The sequence below is a fragment of the Cinclus cinclus genome, chromosome 1 (genome assembly GCF_963662255.1).
Source record: "Cinclus cinclus chromosome 1, bCinCin1.1, whole genome shotgun sequence".
NCBI classification, from domain to species: domain Eukaryota; kingdom Metazoa; phylum Chordata; class Aves; order Passeriformes; family Cinclidae; genus Cinclus; species Cinclus cinclus.
Genome location: NC_085046.1, coordinates 69,292,067 through 69,314,593, shown reverse-complemented (window position 1 = coordinate 69,314,593; position 22,527 = coordinate 69,292,067). Strand labels below are relative to the sequence as shown.

General features: G+C 47.8%; 1 protein-coding gene across 1 annotated transcript; it reads right to left on the bottom strand.

Annotated features, from left to right (window-relative positions):
* Window positions 1–15,734: 15,734 nt before the first annotated feature.
* FOXF2 (forkhead box F2) lies at window positions 15,735–20,932 on the bottom strand. Its single transcript, XM_062499364.1, has 2 exons — window positions 19,831–20,932; window positions 15,735–15,901 (listed from the first exon to the last, which is right to left on the bottom strand). The coding sequence occupies exons 1-2, from the start codon at window positions 20,843–20,845 to the stop codon at window positions 15,735–15,737; spliced, it is 1,182 nt and encodes a 393-aa protein (XP_062355348.1). The 5' UTR covers window positions 20,846–20,932.
* Between the last annotated feature and the right edge of the window lie 1,595 nt (window positions 20,933–22,527).

Genomic DNA, 22,527 nt, shown 5'->3' with positions numbered 1-22,527 from the left:
TCAGCTTTGAGGGAAAATAAAAGTAATTAGTAAGGAATTCAAGGGCTTCAAAGTCAATGGCATGACACTGTGTGGTCAGGCTGCATTCTCTAAAGCCAGCTGAGTAGCCCTGGAGGGAGGGACTGTGCCTTGCTGCTGCAAAGTGTCTGGTAAGCATCTCCAGAAAGTTTGCTCCAAAGACGATTGCTCCAAAGATGCTGTCTCACCTATATAACAGGTTAGCCACAGCCTTTGAGCTGGGCCAGCTGCAGTCACAGAGCTGCCACCAGTGCCAGCCTGGGAAAGGGCTGAGGGTTGAGTATGTGAGCCAGCCTCACTGTTCTTTCCCACCACTGCTGGGAAGCTGTAATTTTGGGACTGGGTACAAGTCTTACAGAGAAAGGGAACAAGGGACAGAAATAAGGGAAGGTTTTCAAATTCTCTGAGAGTGAGGTAGAGAAAGGAAGAGTACAATTCTGAAGAAAAGGAGAGGAGAAATTAAAAAAAAAAAATGAGGAAAAGAAGACAATCCTTGTTCCTTGTTCCAGACATGCTCCTTCCATTGAATATGTGCTGTTTTTTCACCTTGAGAATGTCAACCTCTAAATAAATTATTTTTATTTCTGAACATAAAAAGCATCTCTACCTTGGCAGGTTGCATTACAACAAGCCATACAAGCTGAACCAACCTTGGTGTTGCTTTTTATTGTGAATAACCTCCTGCCTTGCATTTGAATTACCCTGCTGCAAAGGCTGCTTCAGGTATGCCAGGGAGAAAGCTGAGGTATGGGCAGAGACAGAGCTAAGGTGAAGGGCATGCAAATGGCCATGGACACAATGATTCTGCTTCCCTCAGCTGAAGAAAGCACCGGTGAAATATGTTGGCTTAATCAAATAAAAAGCATACTAGAAGTTAGTCCAGGGGCAGAAACTGGCTCCTTGCTTTAACACTGCTTGCCTTTGCCCTGCTCTTATTCCTGTGCCTCCACTACCAGCAGTCAAGTTGAATTCATATCTTCTCCAAACTGGGTGCCTGGATACTGTCGCTCCCAAGAGCCCTGCAAGTGATGAGTAACAAACAGCCTCTAATTTTAGGCAACAGGCTTCTGTTGTCTTGCTCAAGTGGCACATGACTTCCCTAGTAAAGGCATCTTGGGTTCCCCAGATGAAAGCTGAGGTTTGTCCTGAGAGACAACACACTGTGTCCCATGCCAACCACCCTGCTTTGCCAATGCTCTTGTTGCCATTACACAAATCCTAATGGGAATGTCACACTTGAGTCTCTTTCATTGGCTGGGAGGCAGTTTCTGAATACTGGCCATCCAAAGGCTACAGATGAGCATTTTTACAGCCTCAAACTAAACACTGCATCTTTCCTACTAGGAGAGTTGCCATCACTGAAGTCCAGGATCTACTGGTTGCTGACATTTACATGATAATTTATGGCTGTAATAAATTATGCTTCAGATTTTCCTTATTTGGAATAATTTTGCAGTATCTTTTCTCCATGTTTTTTACAGCAATGTAACAGACTACTTTTTAAAGGACCAGGAAGATGTTAATGTTACCTTCACTGCATAAAGAGCTTAGATATAAAGCTTTCCAAGAAAGGAGTTTTTGGACAATGCAATTTTATTTATTTACTTAAGCCATTTTATAATAATCTGGCAGTGTAAGCCAACAGTGAGGTCTCGAGCAACTTGGATTCTTTAATTTTTTTTTTTGTCTCTGTGCACAGGATGTACTTATTTCACTGATAAGACAAAAATAAGGCTTTTCTGAAGAAGAAAATCTATATTCTTTCTCAGTGACTTTATCTCTGCAGACAGACTACAGGTATAAGAGAAACAGGAATACTGAGACAGTTTTGACAGCTAAAGCTCATCTTTGAAGGAATCCGTTAATGTTATCCACATGCAAGCTAAATGCATTTTCATGTGGCAGCAAAAACCATTTTTAATAGGACATACCATATGTTGATATCTCCATGTCCCTCTGAGCACAGCAGCCACATGCATGTCAGTAAGGATTCTATATGCTTGTAGTAACCTAGATATGCCTTGGAGAGAGGGAAATAAAACCTCCGAGGGTATGAGCAGCAAATGGCCTATGCAGATAAATGAAAGATCATTTTCATCTCCATGCAGATTTGTCTTTTTCCCACCCATTCGTGCATCTCCATTCTATGCATTTCTGTGTTTCCTTCCCTGGACAGAGTTTTCAGGGACTGGAATGTGCTCCTGTCCTGCAGTGTACCAAACAGGAAGAACTTCCCCTCCTGCAGGTTAGCCATCTTAGCTTCCCTCTTTCATTTTGAAAGGCCTTCCCAGCATCATCATTTTATTCACTCTTTCTGAGGCCTCTTCAGCTTCCCTCTGTCCTACCCTTTGCATAATGCTTTCCTTCCTTTGGGTTTCCCATTCTGTTTCTCCATCAGAATGAGTCTGACCACTTCTCTTTTGTCTTTTTCTTTATTCACACCCGTTTCCCAGCCCTAATCTCATATGTGTTTCTTCGTCCATAGGTCAAAAGTCTTTCTTTATAGTAGGATAGCTTTTTATGAAGCCATCCTCCTCCTGTAGTCATCCCTCCAGGCTTGTCTGTTTTCCAGAGACATTATTGGTGATACATCTCCTCGGTGGTACCTCTCAGAACCAAGCAGATGCCATGCTTTCCCCAGACCTATTTCCCAGGCAATTTTGGGTCTGCAAAATGCAGAACCACAAATGAAAAAGAAAAAAAACCATGTCAGCTGTGAAAGGGTTGTTCACTTCAGCATGACACAGCTCCAAATTGTGATGAGAGCCAGTATCCATCTGCCAGTATCAGCATGGCCCCTCCATGGCCAATGTGCCTGCTGCCCTCCCATGCCTCTGCAGCCTCTCCTTGGGCACCTCTTCCCTGTGCTTTCCCTCATTTCAGATGGGGACCGTCCCTTTCAGATTAGATCTGTGATTTCAAATCCCCCTGTGTCCTCATTTTGCTGAGCTGGTTTGGAAGCTGGCTGGAAGTTCCCTGCTCTTGGGAGCTCTGTAACCAGACAATGCATCCAGTGATACAGTTTGGCCTTTTCAAAACAAAATAGGGTTTAAAAATCAACAGGAACACATTGCTTCGATAACTGGGTTAAAATAACAAAAGGAGGCCTGTGTGCGTGAATATGACTTAAGCTTCATTCTTCCCTCCCAAATTTTGGGCAAGTTCCATGTCATCTTGGCACCTCCACTCTCAGGCTGGGAGAAGCAGGACACAAGTCTCTGTCTTTCTGTCGGAAATGGTGTTAGACTGGAATGTCTGTCAGCACTGGGTCCGGGTGGGGCTGGTGCCATGCCAGCTCATGGGCCAAACAGGCCAGTGCTGGGACAATCAGCCTCTTCCCAATGCCCTGGGCGGTACTCGCTATTTCTGGGGGAACCTTAGAACCCCCCGTATTTTGTTTCCTGTGCATTTCTTCCTGCCCACGTCCTTTGTTTTTCACTGTACAGAAAATAACACCAAGGCAAGACACAGTGACATATCTCATACAGTTTTCATTTTTTATTTTCTGTGGGTTCTTCATTTTTTGCTGGTTTACTTTCTCATTCTCATCTCTTCTTACTGGATTCTCCAGCTCACTGTTACTGCATTAGCACATGCATTCAGTAACAAAATATTGGCATCTTCAATATTTAGTGTTTCCAGTGCATTGTAAAAGGTGATTTTACAAATTATATTGTTATTGAAAATTCTACTTATTATATTTATAATACGATGTCTGATCAGACTGTAAATTTCTCAAAATATTTTTAGCAGGTGTTTCTTTCAGTTAGACTGCCTGCCCAAGTAATCAACTCAAACTAACAAAGCGTTTGTTTGCTTTCTTAGTTTGCACTGGTGTAACTAAGATGAGAAGATTATCCATGGGGCTGAAAAGCACTGCATGCACTCTGAGACTGATCTTTTAATTACATCTATATGTTTCCAGCCTGATTTTGTATCAAAAAGTAAAAAAATCCCAACTGAACAAATACGAAACAACAAACCAAAACTCCAGTATTCCATATCCTTCTATTAAAGAACTTTGATAAGATCTTGGTTGAGTGTTTACTAAAGAAATTAAGGCTGTCCCATGATGAGAAGCCATGAACTGAAAACTTGTGCTGGTTTTACCTTGAAAGCACCCGAGGGGAGGGCACACTAGGAAGTTTTTCTCCATGAGAACCTCCTCTGTGGATTGATGGGACCAATTGGAGGCTGGTTTAGTTTTGACAGCCTGAAAAACCAATTGGAGAAGTCGGTTCACTCCATGAATCACATTTGAAGCAAGTAAATCCCGGGAAAACTCTCCTGCATTTCCAGCCCCTCACAAGGTAACACCGACCTGGCCCGGGCCAGGCAGGGCTGGGCTCGGGAGCTGCCGGGCCCCGTTTCCAACCAGGAGCCCCGATAACCAAAAGAAGCCGAGCCCATTGCTGAGATCCTGGCCCTTTTCCCGGTGTGTCCGTGGGTCGGGGGGCCCTGCCCTGCCCTGCCCCGGCTCGGAGCAGCCCTGGGGTGGCCGAGCCCGCCCGGCCGCCCTCACGGGCTGGGGGGAGGCAGCCGGGCCCGGTTCGGGAGAGCCCCCAGGGCTTTGTGTGCTGGGCAGGGCAGAGGGAGAACCCCCGGGCTGCGGCTGGAGCTGGGGGCGGGCAGCGCCGGGGGAAAGCCATGGACACACGGCCTTGGCACCCATTTCTCCTCTGGATGGACTGTGCAGTTCTCGTCCTGCCCCTCCAGCGGGGCCTGGGCACCCTGAGATCCCGACACAGCTCCGGCATGGCCTGGCACAGCCCCTGCAACTTCTGGGTGAGGTTCTAATTTTTTTTCCAATGCTCAGATAAGACTTATAGACTTTCATCTTTCCTTGGGTGAGAGGAAGAACAGAAAGGATACAACAAAGTCAATGAAGTAAAAGCCAAGTTTCTAAATGGAAGGAGAATGAGGAGACGCCATGAAGGTTGGCTGAAATATCTTTTTTGTGGACTGTACTTCACAAAAAATTTCTTTAAACCATGAAAAAAAGAGAGACATGGGGGGTGGAGCAAGGTGTAAAGTATTTGAAGGATCCTTTGCCCCGAGGAAAAGAGAAGGATCTTTGTTCTTGGGAATAATGTATGGACAGAGAGAGAAGTGAGCTAAAGAGAACTTTTGCTTTTGAGTAGCTCATCCTTAAAAGTAATACGCCATGACTTTTTTACATGGCCCGCAACTCAGCTCCGGGAAGGCTGTGAAGTGGGAGGAATTTCATGATGGCAGATCCTGGGCGGCTGTTCATCATGGAAAAAGTGGAGTCAAGAGAGAACTTGTTATTGCCTCCCTTGAAAAGATCCTTATAGCTAAACAAAAAGAAACTCCTCTCCCTAAATATTATTTAAGCAAGGAGTTCACTGAAGTGTCTCTGTACGTTGTTAAGATATGAAAAAGAGGAAGAAGGAAGTGGTCTGAAGATCTGCTCTGAATTTATTATTTTTCTTTGTGTTATTAATAAAGTTTTTCTTTATCTCATGTTAAGTTTTAAGGCTGCTTTGCTTTTACTTCTATTTCTATTTCACAACAAAAGGTAAATATATTTAAAATTGGTAAACCCAAACTACAACAAAGCTATATAAGAAATTGGATGAAATAGACACAAAAAAATTAGCAAATTTTTGTCTCTGAAAAAATGTTGGCACAGAAGTGCCAAGGTCTAGTATTGTTTAACAAATATATCGGCAGTCTGGAGAGGGGAATGGGAGTAAGGAAGTGAAATGGATGAAGTTATTCATTTTAGTCAAAGCCCAGTGCTTCACTGGGGCCAGCATGTCAGTCAGCAAAGCAGGCAAAGGCCCAATACAATGGCAGATAAATTGGTGGTACATGCAAAATAAGATACATTAGGGGGGAAGACAAAATATTCATGTGGTGGGGAGCACTTGATGTGAGTTCTGAAGGCAGCTTGATAGAAACTTCTGCTTCCTGTGGAGAGTGGTGGGGACTACACAGAGCCATGCTAGAAGCCAGCAGTGCAGTTTTGTCTATTACTTCTTGCTCAGGATCTGGCGTCTTGGCCAGGATTCATCTCCCTTAACCACAGAGAACACATCTTCACCTGAGCCTGTCATCTGAGCTCTTTCACAGCTGATGGTGAGAAGTGTGCATGCAGAGGTTGAGTCTAGTTCTTCTAAAAAAGACACCTGCAATTACTCTTACTCAGATGCCTATTTTGACATTTTTCTGTAAAAGGAGTTTTGTCAACTGTTACTAAATATGTATGTTATTAGTAAAATGCAGTCTCCTGCCCAAGCAGTTTTCATTTTCTGTGATGTGGGAATTAAGGGTATCACAGAAAGAAGTTAGGGGCCAGGATAGCTGAAGATCGTGCTGAGCTGCCTTGGGAAGGGGACAAAGGCAGATTTGGTAAAATTGCTTGAAAATAATGAAAACCTAATTAAGATGAATCAAGAGCTTCTGTCTTGGTATTTAAGACAAAATAAACACAGACAAAATGCACAGAAAGAAATGTATCTTTAAAATACTAACTACCAACCTCTGGTATCCCCCAGCACAGGATGCTAGAGAGGTGAAGAGCTGAGTTCAAATGTGAGTGCAGTTCTCACCCTGAGAGGGATTGGTGTGGATTTTGTGTGCAAGATTTCTTGCATCTCCTGAAGTGCCTGGGGTGGAATAGGCTGAGCAGGTTGAAAGAATCTTATGCAGAATTCACCTATGGGCTTGGAAAAGAAATCAATGCTGAGTTCAATAGGAAGTTCTTAGACTGCCAAGTGGATATCTTGGGAAATGAATGCCCTGACAAAATTATGCATGATGATTATCTTTTTAAAACAAGGAAGGACATTCAGGATGCAGATCACACCCTCCAGAGACACTTCACTGTGAGCAAGCAGGGTATGTTAGGCTGGTAATGCTTTTTTTGAAGTCCACCAGTTTTCTGTTCCCTTTCCAAATACAAGTTCCTAGAGCATGTGGGCTTTGAGACTGGACTGATGAGGAACTTGGTATATTTTCTTAATGACATGAGTCCGCCTGAAGTAATATGAAAACCTGGACTTCATGGACAGGTGGGGGTTTTTTAGAGGCTTCTACCTTCTGCTTGTGTCTGTAAGGATGTGAGAGAGTTGTCAGGTCCTTTTTCTGGTGGAAAAAAGTGACCTTGTGAATGACAGCTGTGTGGGCAAGAGACAAATTTATTAACATCTCCACAGAGCAGACTTTGCAGAACATATGCTGTAAGTGGGGGCTTTCCCAGCTTTGGGGGGTCCTCTGCTCTCCCTGTGCTCAAGTGCCTCCTAAAGTGCTGAGCTTGGAACTTTTGCTAGCTGCATGTTTCTTCCTCTGTTTTTATTTTACTTTGCATTCAAAGGACTAAATAGTGTGAAAGGGCTCTGGCTGCTTCAAACAGCGTACAGGAAATGAACAAACTGAATAACAAGTTTCCCAGCACATGGATCTTTTTGGCATACTTATAGCCTATCTGGACTATGGATTTGTCTCATTTTTAGCCATTACTAGCCAACCATCAAAGGCTTTTCCGTGTAGAAGGAACGCCATATTTTGTTGTGGTTCATGCTCCTGACTAATTAATATGTCCTGAAATGCCCCTAGATGGGATGGTCTGTTTCATATGTCCATCTGTTTTCTGTTTCTCACCCTTGGAGTGTGGCTCCTGTCTGGGGACCCTGGGGGTACTTAAAGCCAACTATGGGCAGGTGGCAACTACTCATATGTCTGTATTTCTGTACTTCTCTTAGATACATGAGGCAGCCAACCCAACCAGTGGTGGCTGAAAAGGACAGAGCTCTCCTGGAACAGACAAATGTCAGCTGCTTAACAGTAGATGCTCTTCAACTCAATGAGAACATGGAATTTTGATCACTTTTCCCTCCAAGTCTGAAGGATGGGGCCAAGAAGGATCTAATCAAATACAGTACTGGCTGGTAGAAGACCTAGCCCACTTCTGCTGGGCTAAATCCCATGTTTGTCCTTCTCTTGCTCCTCCCTACATCTCCTGTGGGTCTCTTCCTTCAGAAGCTAAGCTAGAGAAAAATCTCCTTTCACAAGTGGGAACTTAGAGACTCAGAATTCAGAATCAGCAGGCTACACTAAAAAAAAAAAAAAAAAAAAGAAAGGGAATCCTGGTTCTTCTCTTCACGTCTGGAAAACAAGTACATGTGGATGTCCTTTCTTTTACTAAGGGGCATCATTAAACCCTGATCCTGTAGTAGGACTGCAGTGCAATTCATCAGTAACAATAAGGAGGAAATCAGTGCAAAAAAGTAGAGGAAATGTCAAGGGCTTGTAGAGGTCTGAATATCTGGTGTTATAATATTAGAACAGAAACAGTAGGGTATGAATCACTCACAGTCATTCCTTGCCCCCACGGTTTTGGTAACAAAGGCCATTGTCTGAAGTAATATGGGGCAAGGTTTGTGTCCCAGGATTGAAATAAAGCTCATTTGGCAGACACAGAAATCTTCTGGGGTAATCAACAGGCATGGAAAGCTGAAAGGGGGATAGCAAAAATTAGACTCTTGCTGTCATCACCACTTTCCTGGATATTCACCTGTTACCATCACAAACACACTGACATCAGGCATAAAGTGCTCCAGCTGAGTCCCATCCTTGTCCTCATTATGGCCTTGCTGAAGGCAAGCACAGAGCTGTGGTCCTTTCCTCTCCTGGGTGCTAGATCAGGCTTCACTGTCTGGAGACTGCAGTAGGCTGCAATGGGCCAGTTGCACTTCCCAGGAAGTTGGCAGGGCTGGGCATGTACCATCTTTGAGAAAGCCTGTTATGGCACATATCCAGGGGTAAAGTAGTCTTCTGAAATGCAGACGCTTGGTTGATTTCCATGGAAGAAATAATGCTTTTAGAAAAGAAATTTGAAGAATTACCATCTCTGCTTGTCTCTCCGTACTGCCCACTGCTGGAAGCTTGAGCAAGGCTGGCTTGCTTCACATGCGCCGGTGACTAAGACAGGCTTCACCAAACAGTTTCTACTGCTTTATTGACAGAGCCTCTGAGCCTGCTGAGTAAATTGGCAGAGTTCTGCACTCCAGTTTGCTTGTTCAGACTACTTTGGACACCTTCAGTGGGTAGTCAAGCCAGAATCCTCCTACCCCCTGCTCCTCTGCTGCCCTGGAACAAGCTTATGTTTGTTTACTGGAGGTCACGTATCTCGAGTTATTGCTTTTTTTCCTATCCACTCCTCCTTGCTGCCTCACACTAAGCAAAACCAATATACTGATGTATTGAAGTGTTCCTACTTCCCAGTGCAGCTTTGTTTCTTGTTCAGAAAAGAAAAGGGGGTACACTGCAATGAAAGCAACATTTAGTGCATGATATGAGGAGTAGAACTTGATATCTATTTTTAAGGGACCTAATAATTCTGTCTTTCATTATGACATAGTTCATCTTCCCATTGTGGCTGCAGCTGTTACTCCCATTTTTGAACCTTTTTTATTGATGATTACCCCAACTTGGTAACATTCACATCACTCCCTGGAATCCTCACTCTCTCTGTTTTGGCTCTGCCTGTTAAGTCACCTGGAATCAAAGTACACTCCTTCAGTGCTTTTCTGATGCTCCTTTTTCCTCTCTGGTGAACAGCTCTGCTTTCCCTTCATTAATGGCCAAGAGACCATCAGGCATTAGGAGACCGTGTGGCAAAGGACAAGTGGAAGAACCCGGAAACATTTCTGTGTTCTGCAATTTTAATTTATCTTTAACTTGAGCCTGTTGAAGGCTCTTTATTCATTTTTCAAAGAAAATTGAATGCTGTTGCTGAGTCTAATCTTCTCTGCATCTTCCTCTTCCCACTTGTTCATATTGACTCCAGAACAAAGGATGAGAAGCACCATCCTGTAACCAAATAACTTTCTCTAAGCCACCAGAAAATGCTCTGCAAGCCACCAGTGGTCAGCAAATCTCTGGCACGGAAACATCCAGATTTAAAAAAAACAAACAAAAAAACAAAAACAACAAAACAACCCCCCCAAAGAAACCAACCCAAAACCCATGAAATCAAGAAGGCCCAAGGCCTGATTTTAAGGTCTTGATTCCATGAATAAGATTATCCAGAAACTTATAGTATCGATCATGCTTTATATCCAGTTTCTAACATTCAGCTATTGCATAGGGGAAAGCTGCAGCCCTTTAACACAAGGATTCCTAGTCACAGACACTGCTTTGTTTAGTTTCAATCAGCTTTGGGGAGCTGATACCACTTTAAATTTGGTCGTATTGGTGCAGCTTGCAGCTATACATGTCTAAAGGAGGGATTACAGTAATGGAGTGCCCATGAACACCAGTTACGCAGTTTGAACTAAATCACACTTTTCATCATATCAGAAAATTGTTGTGCATGAGAGACCATCTCAAAGAATAATTTTAAACTAGTTACAGAGATTTTTCATCAAGTAAAATGTGTTTGGTATATGTTAATCGGGACAGGTATAAACCAATCCGAAGAGGATCTCTGAAAATGAGATAAGATTGTGTACATAAGGGATTTCAGTAGCTCAACTAAATCAGTTATAAAACTTCTAATTTAAACTAATGCTACCTATATTTGGACAGTAAGAATTAATGGCCTGCAACCCCTACTGCAAGGAAAATGTTACCAGTGGGGATCCAGTCCAAGAAATCCTGTTCCTCAAAAGCAGCACAGTCTCTTTGAATTACCCTAAAAACATCAAATTACCTGTGAACTCAGTAGCAGTTTGCACACCACCACAAATTCATTTTGCAATGTTTAAAATAATCGATGTAATGCAGTTAGCATTACTCCATAATCTCCTAAATAAATCTAAATCCACTGTTAAAATAGCTCTAATTTCCAGCTGCAGTTTGGTAGCGGTGTCCCAACATATTTTTAAACCTCCTCCTCCTCCTCCCTGCATATTTCTTGTTAGAAAAACCAGTGGAGAAGCCAATAGATTTCTATAAATCACTGCTGGATGAAAACAAGCATAAAAAGGAGGCTTGAAGTTGTTTAATATTACAGATGTTTTGGAGCTCTATTCAGTAGTTGGCAAGGCACATGAAGCTGCTCTGAATTCTTTATAATCTAGACACAAAGATCATTGAACTCTGAAAGAACCTCTGGGCTTTTATTCAAAAATATGTTGGCTTCTATTTACCTCTTTCTTCATTTATATCTATCAAATGGCTCAATATATAAATAAAGCCCGGGTGTTCTTATTAGCTAAGGCAGTATTTCATGCAGATTAATGCCAGCAGGTTTTGTAGAATACATCTCTATTCAAAGCTGGAGTATGTTTTGAATTAATTTTCATCCTGTATATGAATCAGGTATATTCTACTCCTTTTCTTATACAGACCTCAGCTGCAGCACATAGGAGGAACCTGTAGTGTTTAATTCTAGTCCCATCATCCTTCTTCAGCAAAGCACTTTTAGCTCTAAGCATCTGCATAATCCCATTGACTTTAATGGGAGTATTCACATGCTCAGGTATATTAAAATTATAATTGAAAACAGCACGTTGCTTGCTCGTGGCCTAAGTGACATACCTAGCATTTTATTGAACAGTCTTATTTAAATATTACCTCATGTATATGTTATGAGCAAATCTTTCTAGTTCAATAAAATCAGGCTTATTGTTACTGAGTTAAAAAAAAAAAAATCTTTACTTTTCTTTGCCTCCAAAGCAGGCTAAAACTCTCACACTAAACTGAAAATATTGTGTTGGCTAAAGGTATTTTGCCATCTGAGCCAAAACACAGCAAGACATTCATCTGCTGTTGGTCTTAATAGAATAATGGGCAAGAAGATTCAATGGGATTGATAAACTCATTGTTTTAAAGAATGCTTTGGTCGACTACCAGCTAGAAATTCAACATCCCACATAAGATATCTTGGCATTTGGCTAATTCTGCTAAAGTTAAAATGATTGCTTAAATGATCCCAGCTTTCAAGTGGTTGAGTGGGGTTTTTTCTGTGTAATATAAACACCCTCACAAGCAAAATCCCTCCACTGAGGCAGTAAGACTGTGATGAAACCAGAGAATGGAGAAAATATATATGTAAGATTATAGTGGATCACACGCAAACTGTTTGAGGCACTCCAGCGTGATTTCATTCCCATCCCACGGAGACTCTGCCTAGTGTGTTCTAATAATGGAAATGTTTGGATTAGTCTATGTTCAATCCATTTACCTCAGCACCTCACCAAATGTGAGCTATGCCATCAGTCTAGATGACTAACTATTTGTAATTTAGTTGTAGCTTTCTTGTAGCTGTGGCGGTCCGGGGTCATTAGGGAGGCACGGTTTGCATTACTAATGCATTAGTCCAGCTGATCTGGTTGGAAAAGCTCATGTAGCTTTCTTTTTACACAAGCTGTTCACTAGAATAGACCAGAAGTGTACCTAAAAGTTCTCTGCTCCATCCTCCCTTGAGCCCACCTGAAAGGAAAAAGTCACTGTGAGGGCTGAAGTCCTAGGATGAAAATCAGCAGTGACTTTATTTTCAGACACAGCATAGGTGTGAGACTGTTGTTGGGTGCTACTTGGGCTATACTATAACGTGGTTAAAGGGTGGGGGGAGTATCATTTAGGCTTCTTACAGTCAAAACATAGGCAACAAAGCAGTCAGGGACATGTTAGCAGGCAAGGAATTAAGAGAAAGAGAGGAAGAGAATAGACTATTATTAAAGAAAAGAGCAGTAACTGAGAGCCGCAGAGACCCAGAGCTTCCCATGCTTTATACTCACTGGTGCTCACTTTAGCATAGCAGCTACAGGCTTCCCTACAGACTGACAAGCAAATGCATGCTCAGCTTTGGGTCTGCCTTCCTGGACTCTTTCACACTGAAGATACACATCTAGGTTTCGGGTTTTGTTCTAATGCTAGAAATTTCAGCTTTCTCCGATACTTTCTCTGACACTGTAAGTCCCCACAAGTCTCAGAGATGTCTACTGCATCACTGCTGCTGTGATTAGAAGTTTCGATGTGATGGATCTCTAACACAGAATTTCTTTTTCTGAAATGTGAAGTATTTGGGTATGTTCAGTGGCTGTTAACAAATGTTATAGGATGAAGGGAATTTTTAGCTGTGTGGCTAAAATGTAAATTCCTTGTCCTCACAGTGGCATAATTGTTGGTCATGACTCTCACTGGCTCTGCGGCCACTGGAGTTCTTTAGACTAAACAAGGGCTGAATTCCTAGGGTAGAAGGTACTGCAATAAAATCAAATATCAAAACAAAATCAGATCAAATTAACTTAAAAATCTGTCTGCTTTTTTCCTCCCTGTCATTTAAGTCACCCTTAAATTCAGAAGAAAAAGTTTGAGCTCGTTTTACTGGCAGCACCCAGAAACATACTGCTGTCTAAAGAGTACTGCTTCTGAAACGTCCTTTGTTTGAGAGGCTTTAACGGGGGAAAGGGAACCTTAATAGTCTTAAATCACCAAGGCAGAGCACAGAACTCCAAAATTGAAGGAAGCCCTAGCAAATCCTTTCCCTTTCTTAGGAGACGAGAAAGTGGGAGCATTACTCACATCTTATGGGATATTACAGCATTCAGAAGGTGTGTGTGTGGGGGGGATGATAATAACTGAAATACAATTCGCTGTGTCAACATTGTGCGGAGCTGCCGGAGCCCGGCGCGCTGCGGGCCGGGGCCGCTGGAGGGCACTGGCGGCCCGCGCCCGGCCGCCGGCAGAGAAACGCAGTTTTTTTCTCTTTGAGGTCCTGTCATTCCTGTGTAAACAAGTTACGTTCAAGTGTTTAGGATATAAATTACGACCATGCAGGCTTGCCTCGGAAAGAATGTAAACACAGCACTGTGGTCGGAGCAAACTCTGAAACTGACTTTATAATTTATCACAGGCCCTGAGAAGCTCGGGGAAGAAAAGGGCATATCTGAGCATAAATATGTATTTTAAAGATGAGGAGTTTTATGTTATGTATAATTACATAGGTATTATATATATGTATATATGGGTGGGTGGTGCGTGCATATATATATATATATATATATATATATATATATACGTATTCATACACACTTACATGTGTGCACAAATTCTCAGAGCATTTTGCTGAAACTCTCTCCCCTTTTTCAGCGCTCGGGCAGAGTCGGGCGTCGGTGCGCGTTGAGGTACGGGGACCATTCTGCGTCCCCGTCCGACGGGACGGGCTGCACGGGGGGCGGTGGCCGGGCCGGACCGGACCTCGCGGGGTGGGTTCGGAGCGCTTCCCCCGGCCTCACGTGGGGCTGGCACGGCCATGGGCTCTGCAGGATGCACAGACCAGCAGCTCCTGGCGCCCGGCTCCGACTCTTGGCCGCTCTCCACCCACGGGGCACCGTGGGGACAGGGGTGCCTTTGCTTAGGGTGCTTCGGGAGCGCCTTTTTGTTTTCTTTTGTACTTTTTAAATCTTTTTCTCCCCTCCGGCCCGGTTCGCTGCCCTCACCTTTGTCGGTGCTGGCCCCAGACTTTATCAAGCCACGGTTTTGTCGCCACCCTCCCGTGAGAAGCCCTCTGAGGTCCAAGCCCGCATTGCACAGGGGCTCCTGCCCCCACACCTGGCAAAGTCCCGTCGGGGCACAGAGGGACTCCGAGGCGGCTACGGGGAAAGGGGACACGGGGACACACAAACGCATCCCTAAAGAGCGGGGAGGTTTCAGACCTGGAGGCGCCCTCCAAGAGAGGATCATGCAGTCCTGATCCTCCTGCTTTTGTGTCCTCTACCTCGGTTATTCGAAAGTCTATCCAGCAGCGGTGGAAAGCAGGGTGGCAAGTGCGTGACGGCGGGAGAGAGCATGGCACTGTGCTCCTCAGGTCAATCTCTCGCTCCCCTCCTCTGCCTGCAGTGACTGTAGGATTTGGGGTTGCATCTTTAATTCTCCCGGATGCTGGTGTGGAAGAGTTTTTCTCACAAGGAGCCAAGGAACAATAAGTGGCTTTCCTGTCAAGTGAATGTCGTTTATATACATTTTATTGGGAAAAAATTTTTACATCAAAATATTTTGGCAAACTGTAAAAAGTATACATAAGTGCAAATATATTCTCCTTTTAAAGCAATAGTGTGTGAGTATACACGAGATTTATTTAAAATAATTTTTTAAAAAATATTGTGGTAGAAAACAACTTTTGTAAAAATAAAAAACAAAACGTTGTATTGCTGCAATACTGGAAAAAAATTTTGAACTTTTCTTACAGTCTATACACGAAAGGGCTAAACAATACTGTTTTGATAATATCAATTGGTCGGTGCTGAAGTCGATACAAAGTGTCCTTGGTGGGGCACGGGGAGAGAACACAATAAAAAATGCATTTCCTGCTAACGCAGTAACAGAATGGGGAGTCCTCGCAGGTGCGGAGACATTTATTTTTCTTACGCAAAGACACTTTCTCGTATAAAAACATGTCGAATTGTTCCCTTTCCCAAAGCTCGTTTTTTTTTAGGAGATGGCAGAAAGCCGGTTTATTATTAAGGTGGTCAGACTTGGCGTAAGGACGCTTACGTCCCCCCTAACCAAAACATCACGCAAGACATTTTTCTTTTAGTAAGACCTTTGGAGCATTATATCGGCTGTACATGTTCTTCAGGAGGTGGAGTGGGACCGAAAACACTGCTTCCTTAGGCAAATTTGCTAAGTGACTCGTGTACTATCAATTCTATCAGAGTGCACGTTATATTTAATCTGCGTGGGTCCGTCTACACCTCGGCTCTGTTCAGTGACACCTGATTGTCTCTGTTGGGGCGCGGCCTTCACATCACGCAGGGCTTGATGTCTTGACAGACGCTTTGGTGGTGGTGATGGTGGTAGTAAGATCCACTAGCGGACGGGTGAAACGAAGAAATGCCATTAAAATTGAGGACAAAATCTTTCCTGTCACACACCGGGGAGGGATGATGCTGGTAGCGAGGCAATCCCACTGCAAGAGAAGGAAATAAAAAGAGCTGCTCAGAAGTCGGAGAGCTTTTTTTCCCTGTGGAGCAGTCCTTCCTCCCTCACCCGCAGGGAAGAGAGGCTGCTTGCACGGAGCTGGCACACCGCTCCCTCACCCCCGGTCTCGGCTCCCCCTGAAAGCTTTGGTAACTCCTCTTTGGCTTTCCAAAGACTTGGACGATCCCCCAGGGGCAGAGCCTGACCTGCGGCAGGTCAGAGAGACCGGGTGTTCCATTGCCCCGAGCGAGGAGGGGAAAGTGGATTCCCCGGAGCCCCTCATCGCCTGCAGGTCGGCTGGGAGCTGCAGCCGTGCTCGTACGAGCCCCCGAGCCTGCTCTGCGGGCAGGTTCTAGACTCCGCAGCCGCGTGGCACGCAGGCAGAGGAGAGGAAGGCATGCGGAGCTGGATGCCCACGGACACGTGCCCGGTGCCCGGCTTCGCGTGCCGGGCTCGCAGGCATCTCTGAGCATCCCTCCTGCGTGGGCACACACGCACTGCTGTCTGTCTGCCCTCTGCCTGGGTACTTTTCAGCCTGGAGGGGTAGTTCAGCCTCTGCGTGGGAGGTAGATGAGGCAGCGTGTGTTTTGTGCGGGTGTGTGAGAGAGAGAAAGTGGAGACGATGCAACTTGCGTGTTTTGCTGTGTGAACCGCAGCCATTTGAACATGATTCCCATCTTTCCTCGCTCTTCCCGCTCCCTACCCCGTTCCTGGGAGGATTTTGCTTCTGACTTGAGCGGCTGCAGGTTGAATTCCAGTCAGGATCCATTTGTGTGTTGATACAGTATGTATTTATTTATGTGTGCGCGTGTAAGAGCGTTCACGCCTTTTCGCGTGTGAGCTTTCATAAATATTAAGATACACCCTACGGTTCATCAACAACAACAAGCCGAGTACATCCGTGGCACCGACATGTAAATGACCTTGCAAATTCCCATTGTAATTTCCCACAGCCTTTCGGGGGCCGCATGGGAGACGTCACCCCACCCCCAACACCGAGCCGTAGGACCGTGCTGGGATCTTTGGTCTGGCAGGGTTCCTACTGGATCCGGCGGGGAGGGGAGCATTGCCCGAGCAAGGCCCGCAGGGTAGAGCCAGAGAGGGTTTTTGTTTGGCGTGTGGATGTCAAACTCGGCTAGCGGGATCCTGTCAAATGTGACCGAGGGTCAAGGGAAAAAAAAAAAAAAAGCTAGGAGAATTAAAAAAAAACCACAGTAAAAGAAAGCAGGAGAGTGGGGGGGGGGGGGGGGGGGGGGAAGGGAAAAAAGAGAAAGAAACAGGAGGGAAACGTCCCCGGTTTTCCTCAGGATGGCGGATCCGAACCCTTTGGCGGCGTCGGCCGGCGGCGCGCACAGCCAGTTCTCCTCCGCATTGTCCCCTCCTTCACCCCGCAGAGCTCACTTTATAAAAGTGATTATTTCGCTGGATTTCCTCGGCTTTCTAATAACCCTGCTGGTATGCTCACCATAAACTGGGGCACTTTATTACAATCCTGATTCAATCATTTAGCAGGATTTAATAGTCTGCGAAAAAAATCCAGCTCCCCCCGCCCCCCAGATTCAAAACCCTTTTAGCAGAACCAAGCCTCCTGTTTCCAATTTTTACCTCTCTTATTCTTGGGTTTGATGTAAATTCACGGTTTTAAGTCCTCCCTGACGCTGTCATGAGTAGAGAATTATTGACCGATCAACAGCGATTGCCACCGAATTTGCTTTGCATTTAACTAAGAGAAAGAGAAAGACGAATTTCACTTGCGACTGCTTTTGCGGGGACAGTAGGAGAAAAATTATTGCTGATTATAAGTACAAATAAAAAAGCTCGGATCCTTTTCCCCTACCTCCTTTCGCTCTTCTGAAATATTTGTGCCACAGAGATTTTACATATCATACACAAGTAAGGACTGGATCCACTAAGAAAAAAAAATAATAATTTGGTTTGATTTTTTTTTTTAAATTAATCAAGGACTGGGTATGGCTTACACTAAAGTCCTGGGCCCAGGTACTGAAGCTGTAGAAAATAAGCGGGAAAACACCGTTTTGCAAAGCGATGGCATTATATCTGAACTGCTGGAAACGGAGGCTGGTGGTCGGCATTAAGACAGAGTCCAGCAGTCCGTACCGTTCTGTGTCCGTCCTTGAACAGAAGCAATTCGGATTTAAACCGCCCCGGCCTCGGAAACGGCAGTGGAACTCCGGGAGGACCAGAACCCTTCCTCTCTCTCCTTCTGCTTTTTTGCTTTGTGGAGATAACTTTGGGCTGTTTCTGGATGAAAATTTCTCTTCCAGGAATCAGCTTTCTTACCTCAGGTGTCTGGCAGGAGGAGGGGGCAGCTGCCTCCCAGCCCCGCTTCCCGGGCCAGTCCCACTCCTGCACCACGCGTGGCCCCATGGGCCCTGCGTGGCCGACTATGCGGCCGCAAATAGTAAAACAAACAGAGGGGGAAAAAAAAAAAAAGGAAAAAAAGATCCAAAGAAAGGAAAACAAAACAAAAATCCAAACAAAAACAACAAACCGAAGCAGAAATTCCTAACGGAGAAGGTACGTAGTTCGGCGGGGGATGCCCTTGTGAACTCGCCTGCCTCTCGCCCCGGCTCTAAAAAGCACGTGGAAGGACGTCCTAAAGCTCCGAAACGTTGCTTTAAACCTCATTAACAGAGCCCTGTGGGCACAGAGGAGCCCAGCTGGGGACACATCTCGTCCGCTCTCTCCCCTGCACCGAAACGCCGGCAAGACGGCGACCCGCCTTGCAGCCGCCTCTCCCCAGAAGGCACGTCAGGGCTATTGAGGGCTTTGGGGCTTTTGTTTTTAAGGGAGGAAAGTCTGCAACTGCTTGTTGTCCCCTGACAGCCCACGTCCCTTCTGGGGTGATGGCAAAGCGACTTGCATGGTGGCTGCTCTCCCCACGGCGACAGCGGGCTGTGGGGAGGCCAGGGCAGGCTGCGGCGCTCGCAGAAGGACAGGAGAATGATTGACAGGCGCCCAGGGAGGGGGCGGGAGGGGACCCAGAGCTGAGGGTCGCCTGTATTTGTTACTTGTTGAAATTCCCATAAAATTGAACAAGACCCCGCTCTCATAGGGGTTAAGTCAGGCTAAAATCCTCTTCGGTGTGGTCCAGCCCAGACTGTCTTTGTTTGCTTAACCTCTGGGACCCACGTTTAAAAGGGCTATTTGGAAAAATTCCCCGTAAGAGCCCAACATCTTTTACCCATTTTTGTGGTCGGATTTTTCTGAGCAGACATTGTCTGTAATCACCGGCCGGAGAGGGGCTAAGGGGTAGAAGACAGCGACCAGAAAACTCTTTCCCTCCGGTTGCAGAAATATACTCGATCCGCTTTAATCTTTCTAGCATTTTTTAAGATAAGGGGGTGGTTTGATGTTTGAGGGTTTTTATTTTCTTTTAAATTCCCTCCTTTTTTTTTTCCCCCGGTGGGGTTTGGAGGATAGTATTTAACGCCTTTATTTGATTACTCCCGCGGCGCGTCTCAGCGGAGCGCGGTTTACCGAGGCGGCGGCGATGCCCGGCGGCGCTCCCCGCGAAGTGAAGCCGCAGCACGGAGCGGAGGGGCCAACCCCGCTGCCCCCGCCGCGCACATGTCGCCGGCACCAGGAAGGGGAACGCGGGAACCGGGACGGAGCCGGGACGAAGCCGGGCTTTCCTCAGAGTGCTCCTTCTTGGCACCGGGCAAGCAGGAGGGTTGCTCGCAGCCGTGCCCACAGCCGTCCCCCTCAAACAGCCCCACTGTCCCGAAACAGAACAGCTCCAACCCACGCGTATTTGTTTCCCTCTCGCAGACAATGCACCTCAATTTTCCGACACCGTGGTGGTCCGGGGTTCCCCGAGAGAAATTTTTGTCGCCGGAGAAAACCCCCTCCGGCGCCGCTTTCCCCGCCGCCCCCGCCGCCCCTCCGCGCCCCTACCTGAGAGGTCGTCGCGGGGGCTCTGGTGCAGGTATCCCTGCTCCAGGGAGTAGGAGGGCACGCTGGAGTGGATGCCGGAGGAGGCGGCGTTGGCGGCGGGGAGGCCCTGCTGCTTTATGTAGGGCGAGGGCCCCGAGGCTGTCCAGTGAGCCGAAGGGCTCGTGTAGGGCGAGTGGCACTCGATGGCGCTCGCCATGGCCGGCGACGAGGGCACGGGGCTGCTGCTGCTGTCGGGGCCGTAGTCCCCGTTGGCAGTCACCGGGCAGCTGGCCATGTAGGTCGAGCCGGGGTTGGGAGACATGTGTGGGACGTGGTGGCCGCCGCTGAGTCCCTCGTAGCCGCTGGCCATGGCGTTGGGCATCATGTCGAGGTTGTAGCCGTTGGAGTGGCAGGCGAGGGAGGCGGGGGGCCCCTGGAAGTCGAAGCCCTGCGGGAGGATGGAGGCGCCGAAGCCCAGCCCGTTCATCATGCGGTACATGGGCTTCAACGCCTGGCATTTCCTCCTGAAGCCGCGGGGACGCCGTCGGAAGGAGCCCTCCTCGAACATGAATTCGCTGGCAGGGTCGATGGTCCAGTAGTGGCCCTTGCCTGGGCGGCCCAGGCCCTTGGGCAGCTTGATGAAGCACTCGTTGAGAGAGAGGTTGTGGCGCACGGAGTTCTTCCAGCCCTGATAGGAGCCGCGAAAGAAGGGGAAGCGGGCCTGCAGGAACTGGTAGATCTCGCTGAGGGTTAGGCGCTTGGAGGGCGAGCTCTGGATGGCCATGACGATGAGGGCGATGTAGGAGTAGGGGGGCTTCTCGGGCCGCCGCAGCCCCGAGCTGGCCTTCTTGCTCTTGGAGGACGCCGCCGCCGCCGCCGAGGAGGAGGAGGAGGAGGTGGAGGTGGAGGAAGAGGAGGTGGAGGTCTCCAGGGCGGAGGAAGGCGGCCGGCTCATCTGGAGAGCTCCGGGAGCCGGGCTGCAGGAGCGGAGAGGGACGGGGGGCTCCAGCCGCTGCTGCCCGCTCTCGGTGGTCATCTGGCGGAGGGAGGGGAATGGGGCAGGGTGGGGTGAGGCTGGGAGGGAAGGGGGGGAGCCGGGCGGGGTGGGTACCGGGGCGGGGGGTGCCCTGAAGGGGGAGAGCGGGGGGGCGGTGGGAGCCGCTGTCCTCCGGGCACCTCCTCAGCGCGGCGGGCGGCGGTGGGGCGGCGGCAGAGCCCTGCGCATCCCTCCCCACGGTCCCTTGCGCAATGGCTCCTCTGCTTTCCGCCGGAGCCAGGCACTGGGCGGGATGGACCGGCCCAGCCCCGGCCCCGGCCCCGGCCCTGGTCCTGCCCCTCCCTCTCTGCGCCGTGCCGCCCGCGGAGGGTCCGCTCAGCGCCGCTCCGCTTCCTCCTCTGCCCCCCACCTGGGGACCATCCCGCTGCCTAATCCGGCGAGGAGAGGAAGCGCAAGAGTCTGCCCCCCGCCCCCCAATCTCTTCCGCACTGTTACTCTTTCATATATACTTTTTTCTTTCTTTTTTTTTTTTTCCCGTAAAAGGCACAACGCCATCGCCTATCAGTTCCTTCAATCTTGCTATTATTTTTTTCTCTTTCCCCGAAGACCCCCCCCTAAATCCGGCAGAGAAATCAGCAGATAGAGAGAGGGAGAGGGAGAGCGAGAGGGGGAAGAAAGAGACCACCCCTTTTCCAGCTGGCTTCTGTCCACCCGTCATTCGGGCAAGAGGCGCTGCTGCTTCTGCTGCTGCTGCTGCCGCCGCTGCTGCTGCGGCAGTATCCCCGGTTCGCTCCCGCTGCCGGACTAGCGCCGGTGCTGCTTACCGCCTTCCCGGGATTCCCTCGGCCCCACAGGCACGTCTTTGCCCTCTGCTCCCTACACGGCCCCGGGGCGAGGCGAGCGGCTGCCAGCCCTGAATTCCACCGGTGCGCCCCGGGACACAAGGGTGCTGATGAGGTCGGGTGCGGGCGTAGACGCGTGTGAGGGGGTCGCCAGCCCTGCGGAGCCCTAGGCAGCAGTGTTTACTGCAATATGACTGTCTTTTAAGACTTCTCCCTACCCCTCGCCGCCTCCCACGGCCCCATTAAATATCATTCATTTTATCGAGAATCAGGGGTAGAGTCCGAGAAGTAGGGATGCGCCCTCCCTTCACGCCCCGGGGACGTTCCCCCGCTGCAACGGGTGGTCATGCGTTCTGGCAAACACCGTCTGCCGGAGGAAACGGGGCATAGGAGGGGGCAAGGAAGAAAAGGGGCCGGCGGAGGCACGGGCCTGCTCACGAATGATGGAGGAAGGCTCCAGAATCAAACTGGAGACGCAAGGAGGACGGCGGCAGGACAAGAGCAGACAGGGATGCAGGAGCAAAGGAATGGGGGTGGGAAGGACGCGGACGCGGGCAGAGCGGGACGCCGTGTCAGCGGCGCGCCTGCAGCGCTCTGTGTGTGTCTGTGTGTCCGTCTGTCTCCAGTGCAGCTCCGTGCTGAGAGCTCGCTGGTGGGTACGGGCAGGGAGGGGGTGGGGCTGGTCCCAGACAGTGACCTGCAGTTGAGTGGAAGCAGGCTTTTTCCATCAAACTCTGCCTGGATACCACACACAGAGCCCAAGTGTCAGTTTACTGCCCTGAGCCCAGCTCCTTTTCCCTAAGCTCCACAGTAATTAGACAAAGAAAACCTAAATTAACTGAACAGGCGTCGACAGCTTCCTCCAGATCACCACTGCTA